Raw genomic sequence first — 13,002 nt, forward strand, 5'->3', positions numbered from 1 at the left:
AAATATCTTTATGGAACTGCTCTCCATGTTCATCACTTACGTGTCCCAAATTAGGTGGGAAAAAGTCAAGATGGGAATGTAAGAAATGCACTTTTACTGACATTCGGCAGCCAAGTTGTTCATCTGCTGTAAGCATGTTGTCTACTAATTCAGCATAGTTTGCAGTTCGTCTGTTCCCAAGGAAGTTCTGCACTACTAGCACAAATGCATCCCAAGCTGCAAGATGCACTCGCTTTGCCAGAGTCTTGCGCTGATAAGTAGTGTATTTGCCACACATGTGGCAGAAATTGTCTGGATCGTTAACACATTTGCGTTTATCCATCTTAAGTTTCAAAACTGATAGCACTAGAACAGATCACTTTATCAAAATCTGTCCAGCTTGCCTTATATACTTACTGCTGACATCAGCCTGAGTGCGTCCGGACAGGTCTGGAAATGTCCATTTGAATATCTCCAATATAATGCATTAATATTATAACTGAATAGGCTTTGCATGTATAACTTAACCTTTTAAGGACCTCCGCCATACATGTACGGCGGAAGTCCGGTCCCCAAACATGGCGCCTGCTCGCACGTGCAGCGAGCGCCATAGTCGCCGGGTTTCTGCTATTTTAAATAGCAGAGACCCGCGGCACATGTATGCGATCAGCCATAATGCTGATCGCATAAATTTTCCCTTTCAGATGCCGTGATTAAATGTGACCACGGCATCTGAGCAGTCCAGAAGCGGAAGTTGTGCACTTCCACTCCGGTAACAGCGTTCCCCGGCTGAGATGGGAGAACCTGTTACATTGATCTAATAGGCTGAAACGTCAAGCAGTGCCTATTAGATGAATATACCAATACAGGCAACTAGATGGCAGCATTGTATTGGTATAGTGCAAATAAAGTGTTCAATGGTGTCTATATAGACATCAATGAACACAATAGGCAATCTAATGACTGGCATTTATTGTCACCAAAGGTGACTTAAAAAAAAGTAAAAAAAAATGTTTTTGCAAATATACCAATTTTTTTTTTTTTAAAACAAAGTTCAAATCACCCCCCTTTCCTTAAAATAAAAATACTTAAACAATAGAAAAAATAAACATCATGGGCATCAACGCGTGCGAAAATGCCCATACTATTAAAATATTACAAATATTAATGGCATACGGCAAATGGCGTAAAGGGAAAAAATAAAAACAGCCAATTTGTCATATTTTGTCACTTCAACTACCCAATAATTTTGTTATAAAAAGTGATGAAAAAGTCGCACATATTCAAATTAGTATGACTGAAAAGAACAGATTGTCCCGGAAAAAATGAGCCCTCACACAGCCCTGTATACATAACTACAAAAAAGTTATAGGGGTCAGAATATGGTTATAAAAATATATTTTTTCCTCAAAAGGTTTACTTTTTTTTTCAGTATTAAAACATAAGAAAAATTATAAAAGTGTGGTTTCTTTGCAACCGTACTGACCCGGAGAACGAAAATAAAGGTCAATTTTACCACATAGTGTACAGTGTAAAAAACAAAACAAAAAAAAACCTTTATCAGAATTGCGTTTTTTTTCCCAATTCTAACCCATTTGGAATTTTTTCCCTGCTTCCTACTACATGGTATGCAACCGTAAATGGTGCCATTAGAAATTACAACTTGTCCCGCATAAAATAAGCCCTCATAAGGCTATGTGAATGGAAAAATTTAAAAGTTAGGACTATTGGAAGGCAGGGAGTGAAAAACAAAAATGCAAAAATGAAAATACCAGGGTCCTTAAAGGGGTTCTACAGTTTGTTTTAACTAATGATCTATCAAGAAATTTAGATAAGTGATCAATTTAAAACTTAACTTTTAATAATCTATTCATAGAAAAATTGGCCCCAAAATAAATAGATAATGTACATGGAAAATACAACAATAAAGAAGCACGGTAGGTCACCCCACAAATGATTGTGGCACTCTGTGACCAGAACACACTTAGATTACAAAAGGTGCTCGGCGGCACCAAAAAAAAGGTAACCAGGGTGTCCTACCGCTCTGATGAGATGCTCCTTGGTACAGAGATTGCCTCACCGGTGTTGCGCGTACACCGTAGCTGGAGGCAGGTGCCGAACACAAGGTTAGGGACACTAGGCTATCTAGCCCTAGTGATGCCCTAGGGGACCTACACTGGCACTAAGATGCCTCCCTCCAGTGATGTATCCTGTCTGGATATTTTTCTCCAACTTGTGTCTGCAGACCTGACAAAAGTGTCACCATCCCCCCTGTCTAATAATTGTACTAAGGAGGAATGGGAGGCAATTACTGCCTTAAAAAATTACCCTTCGATCACTGTGAAGCCCTCCGATAAAGGGGGGTAACAGTTATAATGGATTCTGTTGACTATAGAGCTATGTGTGAGCAGATTTTACAGGATAAAAATAGCTATGAAATACTACTATCAAATCCGACCGAACCGTACCTGTTAGAACTTAGGGACATCCTTCAGGATGCGAGAATCAAAAAGCTAATTTCCCCAAAAGAATTTGACTTTCTGTACCCTAAATACCCAGTGAATGCTACATTCTATAGCCTGCCGAAGGTCCACAAGGGGACGACTCCCCTAAAAGGGAGGCCAATTGTCTCTGGAGTTGGCTGTATCAGCCAGAATCTTGGGGTATATATAGACAAAATCTTAATGCCCTTCGTAGTGTCCCTGCCATCATATGGCAGGGACACTATGGACTTGCTCAAGAGACTAGACGGGATCACCATTGAGGCTCATGCCATCTTAGGGAGCATAGATGTTGAAGCTTTATACTCGTCTATTCCACATGCAGCTGGACTCAGAGCAGTAGGTTATTACCTCAGCATGAGGGGCTGTCAGTACTCTTTACATAATGATTTTGTTTTGAGACTTCTTTCTTTCTTTTTGGTACAAAGCTTTACCACCAGCTCAGGGGCACGGCGATGGGTTGTTCTTGCGCACCGGCCTACGGAAATTTGCTCCTGGGCTGGTAGGAAGCAACCAGTGTTTTTTCTGATGGGATGTCGTCGAGTACCAGGCCTATAGCATTGTGGGCCCGTTTTATTGACGACATCTTTGTTATCTGGAACGACACCAAATTTTCTTTTTCAGGCTTTGTGGATGAGCTAAATAGCAATAACATAGCGGTAGGACCACCTGGTTACTTTTTTTTGGTGCCGCCGAACACCTATTGTAATCGAAGTGTGTTCTGGTCACAGAGTGCCACAATCATTTGTGGGGTGACCTACCGTGCTTCTTTATTGTTGTATTTTCCATGTACATTATCTATTTATTTTGGGGCCAATTTTCTTGAAAAGATTATTAAAAGTTAAATTGATCACTTATCTCAATTTCTTGTATGACTCAGGTGGTCTAGTTCTATTTTGTTATCCATACTGTTAGATCATCAGCATCTGACCAGAGGGGGTCCGACACCCGGGACCCCCCGCCGATCAGCTGTTTGAGAAGGCAGCGGTGCTCCAGCAGTGCTGTGGCCTTCTCACTGTTTACCGCTGGCCGAGTGACGTCACGAGTCACGACTAGTATCAACTGGCCTGGGCGGGGCTAAGCTCTGTTCACTTGAATGGAGCTTAGCCCCGCCCAGGCCAGTTGATACTAGTCGTGACGTCACTGGGCCTGCGGTAAACAGTGAGAAGGCCGCGGCGCTGCTGGAGCCACGGTGCCCTCTCAAACAGCTGATTGGCGGGGGTCCCGGGTGTTGGACCCCTGCCGGTCAGATGCTGATGATCTATCCAGAGGATAGATCATCAGTTAAAACAAACTGCAGAACCCCTTTAAGGGGTTAAAATCTAGACGTTTCAGGCAAATTCCGAGTTCATATTTGGAATCAGCACGCTCATATTAGTATAAATCACATGTTTTTCTCTCAGTAGCAAAATCATTGTTGCGCGTAATCAATTACTCTAGAGAGCTTCTGGGAAAGCCACCATTAATATATTTGCATTCAAGCGGACTGACTTCCATAGAAATAAAGAATAATAGCAAGACAGAGTGAGACTTCAGATATGAGGGTAATCCCCATCCAGATGAGGGCTTGCCATGAAAAGAGATAGAAATGTTTGGACTAAGTGTCCAAAGAGGGTCGGAAGCAGAAGGAGCATGTGCTAAGAAAAGATGAGCCAGCAATGTGACCTATAGTATTTTGTAATATTGGGAACTGATGAGGCCCCCCCCCCCATTCTCTTGTGTTGATACATGGTTCCCCTTGGAATGTGAGGGTATTTAGAAGCCCAGATACATCTTAATATAGCATCTGTGGAGGCCTTCAGATGACATGTAGGGACAAGTAAAGTGAGGGACCTAAATAAAGTTGTACTAACACCATCTTAATTTTGTGAATACTGCCCAGCCAGGATTTCGAATAGTTTATTTCAGTTACCAAGATCTTCTCTAACAGATTACTACATGGGTAGATAATTGGCCTTATATAAAGTAGCTAAATGGTTAGCCAATGAAATTCCCAAGTAGGGTAAAAACTGATGCCTGGTTTGGAAACCAAAATTAAGATTAATCAATTTTTGCATCAAAGGGATATTATAATATAATATTTCAGACTGGCTGTGATTAATTTGTAGCCCTGAGACTGTGAAGGAGTCCAACGAGGATCAAATTATGTAAACAGACTTAGTGGGGTTCTTTGATAGCCCCTCCGCTGCTGGAGGATGTGCCAAATTTATGACAAGGCATGTATGGGCTGACTGGAGTAGTTTTCAATCGTCATTTACACCTTTTTCCAGACAGCAGAACAGCGACTGGCACAGAGCGCTGCCATAACATTACGTTTTTGTTTTTTTGCTTGAACATAAAGCTTTATTTTGAGTAGATTGCTGACAAGAAAAAAAATAAGTGAAGGGATGTGAAACAGGCACAAAGACCACATTCCATCCAATGTTACACTGGCGTCAGGTGTAATTAGTATTCAGGTCTATGTGTCTTCAAGCTACTGCTCAACCTAAGGTTTCCCAGTACAAAAAAAAAAAAAAAAAGATCCTAGGTCCTTCTTTGAATATTGTCATAAACAGAAAGTTGTTCTCACAAATGTCTAAACAATACAGATTACAATCTGAACAACAATTACATATAAAGATTCAAAATACAGAAATTTACTGTGTTTTTGTTTTTCAACAGAGTGGCTAGCCTAATTCATCCTTGGAACATTGAGACACCTTTTATTTTTTTATTTTTTTTCATTTGCTTCCTAAATTTAAAGCTGCACAACTTTTGAAATAGTCTTCATTAAAAATATCCTTCCATTTTGCTGCTGTGGAGTCTATGCGTCTCTAGCTTGCTTTGCTGCTGCATATTGATACACCATACATCGGACAGACTGCGCCTGGCTGTGTCAGCAGAAGGCTGGTTTGTTTTGTTCCTTATCATTTTTCTGCACTTTATCTTTTTTTCATTTATAGCATCTACCTGCTTAGTTTTACTAGGGCATGTAAGTGTTGACAGGGTCTTTGTACATGACCCAATGCCAGGTCAATAAGGAGTGCCATTCGTTTATATTCAAATTGATTAGCACTCGTTTAAAGGGCCTTTCCCAAGTCCTGATGCAAAATGAATGAGGGAAGAAATAATGGTTATTACAACAATTAGTCCCATGTTGGTGGAAACACATCCCGTGTAAATAAGGTGATGTGCTGCTGACAAACTATGACTTTAGGTGCCACATCCTCTTATGAACGTTCATTCCCAATATTTGGTCTGATCCTCTGTCACATAATGCCATTTTACAGGGGCCAACTGTACAGGCAATTATCGGGAACGAACTTTTAGTTCCCGATAACTGCCTGATCGGGAGCAGAGGTGATTGCTGGATACACATGCAGCGCTCACCTATGCTGTATGGGGATAAACGATTACTACTGCAATCGCTCATTCCCCATATAGAATTGTTGTTTCTAGGCAGCAGATCCGTTTATACAGCACAATCTGCTGGGCAGCAACAATGATTTTGGTGTCCACATAAACTATGCTTTCACCCAATAAATAAGCAATTGCTCGTTCAAAAAGTGATCGGCACGGGGCCAAGCTCTAGAAATGTTCCTTCTCGATAATGGACCCCTGTAAAAGGGTCTTTAAGGTAGTTTTGCACCAACCGATAATTTGGGCAAATTATCAGGATGACCGTTTGTAGAAAGGCTTATTCCAGATTATTGGCCTGTGTAAAAGGTGCTGGCGATCACCCGACGAATGAGCAAATGTTTGTCCAGCAGTTGATCTTGCGAAGTCTATGGAATACGACTTGTGCCCTCCTAAGTACTATTGGGAACCTCCTCCTCTCTTCCTACGCATACTTGGCCTACACAAGCCGCTTCCACTGCACGGCTACCATATAGGAACGCTCCTCCTCTTCTGCGCCGCCTCCTAGCACACCCCCACAGGATGTGATATCACATCCTTCTATATATATTCCATTTCATCAGGGCGCCACACACTCCTGCCTACATGTGCTGTGAACGCCAGGTAGTAACATGGAAAGTTTAAACAAAAATCACCAAAAATGCTCACAAAAAATATGTTTTACATAAAAACTGGATTTAAAGCCTAAGTCCTTTTCTGATGACACATTTCCTTTAAAATGGAAAATACAGAAGTAGGCCTCCTTGGATAGTCTGAGACAAACTAGTTTCATGCAACATCAACTCAATAACCAAGCCGATACGTGCAAACAAAGCTTTATGTCTTTATTTTGGAAATGCCCTTTTGCATCGCAAAGCCAATGCATGTTACATATATCATATGTAATAGATAGGTTATTCATAAAATAATAATAATAATAAAATACTGCCAATAACACCTTGCTTGCAGAGCAAAACCTAAAAGATGGCATACATGTTTTATTGTTACTGCTTTCATAGGGCTCTGCTGACAGGATGTGGTTAAAGCTTAAGTATCAATGTAAAACTGCAAGGACATTTTTTCATTATGAAGGCAGTTTCTGTTTAAATACTTTGTAGTTAACATTAGAATAAGAACATGTCATATACAGTAAAGGTTACAAAGACTCATACTGACTGCCACATACAAAAAAAAAATAATTTTTTGGCAAAACGTTTACTTTCTACATTTGTGCATGTGAAAAGTTATTAAGTAACAGAACAAAATAAATTAACCTGGAGAATTTACATTATAAAATATGCCTATAGTGTCTTATGTAAATGGTATTTAACAGTGAATGCCCTATATTATTGACCTCATACCAACAGCTAATGCTGGCTATCGGAAGGCAAAACAACCACTCCAAAATCTGACCCTCACAGCCAAATGGTGGAGAACATTCAGAAATAGCTGCAGAGTAACCTGTGAAGGTAACAGGGAATGTGTACCAGCTAAACACGCTCTGTTTGGATCAAAATGGATTACTTGCTAAGAATTCTGGACCACAATTCCTAAAGTGGTCTTTCAAGACAGGTTAGTGCTGAATTATCGGCTCTCCACTTTTCTCCTTTAAGAAGGCATGGTGTTTTGCTAGCATAATTCATACTTATATAACACAAACACAAAGTGCTATGGCAGTGCCGACATGGAATTATAAAACTAACGGATTAAGTAACACTGCCATAGCACATGTGCTACAAGGTCTTATCCCAAAAAAATCTAAATCGTCTTAGCTTCTAGGTAAAAAACAATTATGGTGTTGAAGTGTCCACCTATAATGAGAAGCCTTTGGAAGATTCTTTCCATGAACCAAAGATCTGAGTGGAATGACGGCAGAAAAAAATAAAAAAAAAGATTTCAGGACATCTACATTTTACAAGATGTTAAAATGCTAAAGAGTCCAGATGAAGCTTGTGCAGTACTTTGGAGTAGTGGGAAAGCTAAAACTTCATGTACACTGGAATGAGAAGCATCCATTTCAATACTAGAAAATTTAACCAAAAATAATAAAATAAATTCTGAATATTAATATAACCCTTCTGGGAAAGCACCTGCGGAAGGAAGCATGTACCGAGCCTGGTATGTGGCTTGTGAAGATATTTGAACAAAGTTCCTTAAAGAGACATGGGATATGAAGTCCAAGGTTTTGTGCATGACATAGCCTGGGAACATCTCAGCAGCTATATCCCAATTGTGGTCAGTCCACTGCTGCATGTACAGTGTTCCTATCAGTCATTTACAGCTCTCATATGTCCAAAGGCCAAGAGCTGAATGTAGCGAAACATTCACATGTACTGTCACTAGTGTTATAGGCACGGAGAACAGGGGACAATCAGCAATTAAAAGGCAGCAGCTAGGATGGTTGCACAAAAAGTGCATCTAGTGTGTATCCCTTTACCGTTTACTACTGTTTGTTTATGATGGTGGTCAGAGCATCTGTAAGGAACGCACACTGCTAAGGCACTAGCAGAACATCAGCAAGAATTAAAAACTGATGTAACCCACTGCATTCATCTTGTTGCTTCCACGGCCTTGGCACAAGCTGCATCCCAAAATACTACAATCGGAAAATGGGATGACCCTTTGCTCACGGATGTGTGTGTCAGAGTCTTTCTGGAATATCGGTGAGATCTGTTTTAGGATGCTGGGCAGTTAAGACACTTCTACCACTCTCACATCATATGAATGGCAATGCTTGTGTCCACAATTGCTCAAGGAAATTCCATATGGTGGTGGAGGTCTTGACAGACATAAGCAAGATTCAAGTTCAGGTTTCAAAGTATTTGTAGATTGACGTGACGTACGTCATGAGACACTGCCAGTCAGGACGCTCAGTTCGTACCATTTCATTTATGTCCTGGAAAGAGAAAATGTAAAAGGCTTTAAATAAAAGAGAAAATGACAAAAATTAAAATAAAAAAGTAGTTATCAGAATAACTCACCAGCGTAGATTTAATGCCCACACTTTCAGCTGCTTGGAACGCCAGAGTGAAATTTCTCCTCTATGAAGTGAGGGGGAAAAAAGGACGCTAAGTCACAGACTTCTTGGCAAGTCATATCTGGTTTAAAGGTGATGGACTCGTATTTCTATGTACTACGACAAATACACATCAGTCAACTAGATACCTTGTCTTGGTTGCTCAGCTCTTGGTATGGGATGTGGGCAGGAAGATAGGTGTGCAATAAAGCGCAGAATGCAAGCCCATCATTCCAACTGCTGCTGAAATTCGTGATATCGATATTCTGCAAAACAAAGAATGCATAATGATCTAAAAAGTAAAGGATGAATGCAAAGTCTAGTCTATAGACTAATACCCATTTATACCATCAGAAACAAAGAAAAGCAGATGAACTGCTTAATGGTGGGCGGTGTAAGTACTTAAGGCCTGCACCATTCATATATACGGTGCAGGTTTAAGCTGTCTGCCAGGGCAATCAGGCAACCGAATGTCGGATGTATGGAAGTCACAAACCGACAGAGACCCTGAAGAAGCTGATGGGCACTTTCACAAAGAGGATCCACCCAGAACAGGACATCACCAGGCACAAAACAGGACTGGACTCAAGATCTTACGTTTGCTTATTTATTTCCATCTTCAGGACAACATTCAGGGTCTCTCTACATGACCCTGAAGACAGAAGCAGTTTTCATCTTTTATCAAATAGACTGTACTCATTGAGTACAGTCAGTGTATGTAAAAGAGGCCGTGGTGGTCAGGTGACCGCCATCATTGCCGGGATGCCAGTATTAGGAGGCTGCCGCTGGGTCTAAGTAGACAGCTTTACTGCAATTACTGTTTAGCTTTCCGTTCTTCTGATCCATCAGAAGAAGAGAGGAAAAATTTTAAAAAACAGGATCCTATTGCATCAGTTGTCATCTGTTTGAGCCATTTCCATCTGAGATCTGTTTTTTTAGATGAAAAAAAGTCCCTCATGTGGAACTTTTTTCCGTCTAAAAAAAGGATCTCAGACGGAAATGGTCCAAATGACAACTGATGCAACAGGATCCTTTAAAAAAAAAATGCATCCTATGCATAACGGATGCAAGGGGATACTTTTTATTTTTTACGAATGAGAAGAACGGAAATCTTGATGAAATGGTGATATGAACTCAGTCTAACTGGGGATGCTGTTTGAGGGACAGACTATATTAAAAAAATAATAAATTAAAAAACACAAAAAGACTTAGTCCATACCCCAATTATACAAAAAAATGGCAAACAAAAATAGTCTAACACTAGGGTAACAGCTTACTACAAGTTGTAAAATTCTAAAAAAAAGCTAAGATTATGGGTTAGATTTATCAAAACTGGTGTAACGGAAAACTGGCTTAGTTGCCCACAGCAACCAGATTTTACCTTTCATTTTTCAGAGCTCCTCTGGAAAATAAAAGGTGAAATATGACTGTTCGCTATAGGCAACTAAGCCAGTTTTACACCAGTTTGATAAATCTCCCCCTTAAGTATAAAAAAAGAAAAGAAAAAAAGAAACATGCCTTTTTACACGATGAAAAATCACCAAATTCATCATGTTGAAAAAGACCCTGGGCGAGACTGGCTTCAGGATCAGATAAGGCACATTTTGGAAGGCTGAATATTTTTGTGGGTATTGTATTCACTGCTTTTTTCTAATGCATCGCTTTTTTTCGGTATCCTTGCACTACATGAAGAGATGCATATGTTCATTCTTAAGCTTCCACATTCCCCAGATAGTGGCTTTTTTTTGCGGGTTAGATGCTGTCCCAATCACTTCTATGGGGCCCTTTTCTTCCATTAGACGGCTCAGCAAAAAAATGAAACATGTCCTATACTGGTCAGTGAAAATCAGGACATGGCCCTACTAAAAAGTCTATGGATCAGAAAAAAAAAGGAATGCAATCCGTTTTTTTGCGGAAATGCTGAACTGTTGGCAAGAAAAACGGATCAGCATTTTTGCGGACAGCAAAGGGAAGATGAGAGCTGCATTTACACACAGCAATCATCTCCTCTGTATGCTCATCCCCATAAAGAATAATTGTTACTAGGCTGCCGATCTCTCTGTACACAGGCCGATCTGCTGCACAGAAATGATCATTTTAAAGGCCGGCTGAAAGACAGGAACACCCAATGAACTAGTGTTGACCTTTTACAAATTCCTGATAATTGGCTTCCCAGATTGCCTTCCCATGTAAAAGGACCATTACTCTTTTTTACTGTGCAAGTGTGATTTTATTTTGTTGTAATGCTTGTTTTGTGTCTACGTATTTCAAAAACATTTCTGCTTTAAAGGATCTGCAGTGACGTTAGATTCATTCCACGGTCCTGTACTTTGCATACATAAAAAGGGGGAAACAAATGACTATACTGTATATCCATGAAGCACAAGTACAGTATGTCCATGTGCATTAGAGACAAAGCTGAGTGATAATATTTGTCTGTTATACAAAGGAATCTCCTTCTCAGTGGAGCAGGAAGTTCCCTCCCGCTGTCCATGTCTTCTCTACCCCCGCCTGTCCCTGGGTCAAATTCATTTCTGGGAAGAAACTAAAATAATACCAATAATAATAAAGAATTCATTTCCTGACTCTAGAACTGCTGTACGTGCTGAGGCGCGCACACACAATAGGAGTCCAGCCTAGGAATCACATTAACCGGCAGATTCCAGGACACAAAATTCAGGATTTGCTAATATTAATAGCACACAGAAAAGGGTATACTGTATTAGCTGGAGAGATTATTGCATGAAATTTTAGCAACTATCCTTATGTGTAATAGCGTACAGCGATCAAGCGATCAGCAATAAATCGTTCCTTTTCCATCAATCGGATCTTTCAACCTGTAGTAGTCACCACCACATACCCTCGTCTAACCAGAAATCGAAAGAAAAAAACCTTACTAGCCTTTTAAATGTCCTGATGCTCCAGCAATGAAGCACCAGTCCCTGACGCTCTGGTTCCCACTGGACCTGCAGAGGTCACGTGCCGTCCATCGTTCATATGACCGACGCAGCCAATCACTAACCTGGAAGTCACATGCAATTTATGCACACGTGTCCACTGAGGCCAAGGACTGACTGCAGCGGTCATGCAAACAGTGAACGTCAAGTGACTGCTGTAGATCTGGCACTGAAGGGATATTTAAAAAGGGAGTAGTTTTTTTTTCTTTATTTCATACTGCCTCCTGCTCTGTTACAATAATAATAAAAAAAAATCTCAGAAAGTCCCCTTTAATCTGTATCCATATGCTGAACAGTAAAGCATGTTGCATAAGTTGTAGGTGACCAATACATTCCCAGATGTATTGGTCTACTCATGAGATTTGTCAGACCTTCAAGGAACACATAGTAAATGTATTTTTGCCTGTATAAAGAAATCTTGTCTTAATTACATTGTGAGAATATTTAACAACATTTAATGAGAAATGGAAAAAAAAAAAGACAGACATAATAAAGAACAGATGAACTTTCCCCAAATTGTGTTAGAAAAAGTCCAAGGAACGTCACTGTGTTCTTTGAGAAAAGAACACAGACACAAACCCATGCATCTTAAGTGTCAGGCAAAATCCGAGAAGACACTGAACCTGGGTGGGAGACCTCTTTAAGAGAGCGAATGAGATTTGAGAGATTCGAGTATGAGAGCAATTTATCGTTCACAAATAAAATCATAAACTTCCTTACATTTTAGTAATAGTTTACAATTGCGCTAATATCGCTTAATCAGCACAAGATACAGTACATGGCCATATGAAATGTCATCAACTGAAAATTCAACTTGGATCATGGTCTTTATACTGGCCACACACACACAGATAGAAGATACTTTTTCTGGTGCCATTTAACAATCCGAGATGTTCTCATCAGAAAGATGTTGTGACACTGGGACGTATAACCATTTTTGATATAACTGCCAATTTATCAAAGGGGCATCAAACGCACTGTGTGACAATTTTTGTGCATGTCCACAACACCTGTGTAAAAGATAAGAAATCCCAACACTGGCAGAATGGACACTATTATACAGAATTATCACACCTAGATAGTCTCCATGGTTACAGACTACAAACTAATTTGTCCATAGTCTGCAGGGAAAACAAGCCTTAACGCCATGACTGCCCACATGATAACAGCTGAT

At 40.1% G+C, this 13,002-nt stretch overlaps 1 protein-coding gene across 5 annotated transcripts in view; it reads right to left on the reverse strand.

The window, feature by feature from the left end:
* Positions 1-7,061: 7,061 nt before the first annotated feature.
* Positions 7,062-13,002, reverse strand: part of SPECC1L (sperm antigen with calponin homology and coiled-coil domains 1 like) — a 75,488-nt gene continuing 69,547 nt past the window's right edge. For all 5 annotated transcript variants that reach the window (XM_040416425.1, XM_040416423.1, XM_040416421.1 and 2 more), the window contains 3 exons: positions 9,021-9,137; positions 8,837-8,896; positions 7,062-8,751 (listed from right to left, as the gene is read on the reverse strand). In XM_040416425.1, the coding sequence (XP_040272359.1) occupies positions 8,662-8,751; positions 8,837-8,896; positions 9,021-9,137 (267 nt within the window). In that variant the 3' untranslated portion in view covers positions 7,062-8,661. The remainder of the gene's footprint in view (positions 8,752-8,836; positions 8,897-9,020; positions 9,138-13,002) is intronic.

Source organism: Bufo bufo, chromosome 2 (genome assembly GCF_905171765.1).
Source record: "Bufo bufo chromosome 2, aBufBuf1.1, whole genome shotgun sequence".
Classification (NCBI taxonomy): Eukaryota; Metazoa; Chordata; class Amphibia; order Anura; family Bufonidae; genus Bufo; species Bufo bufo.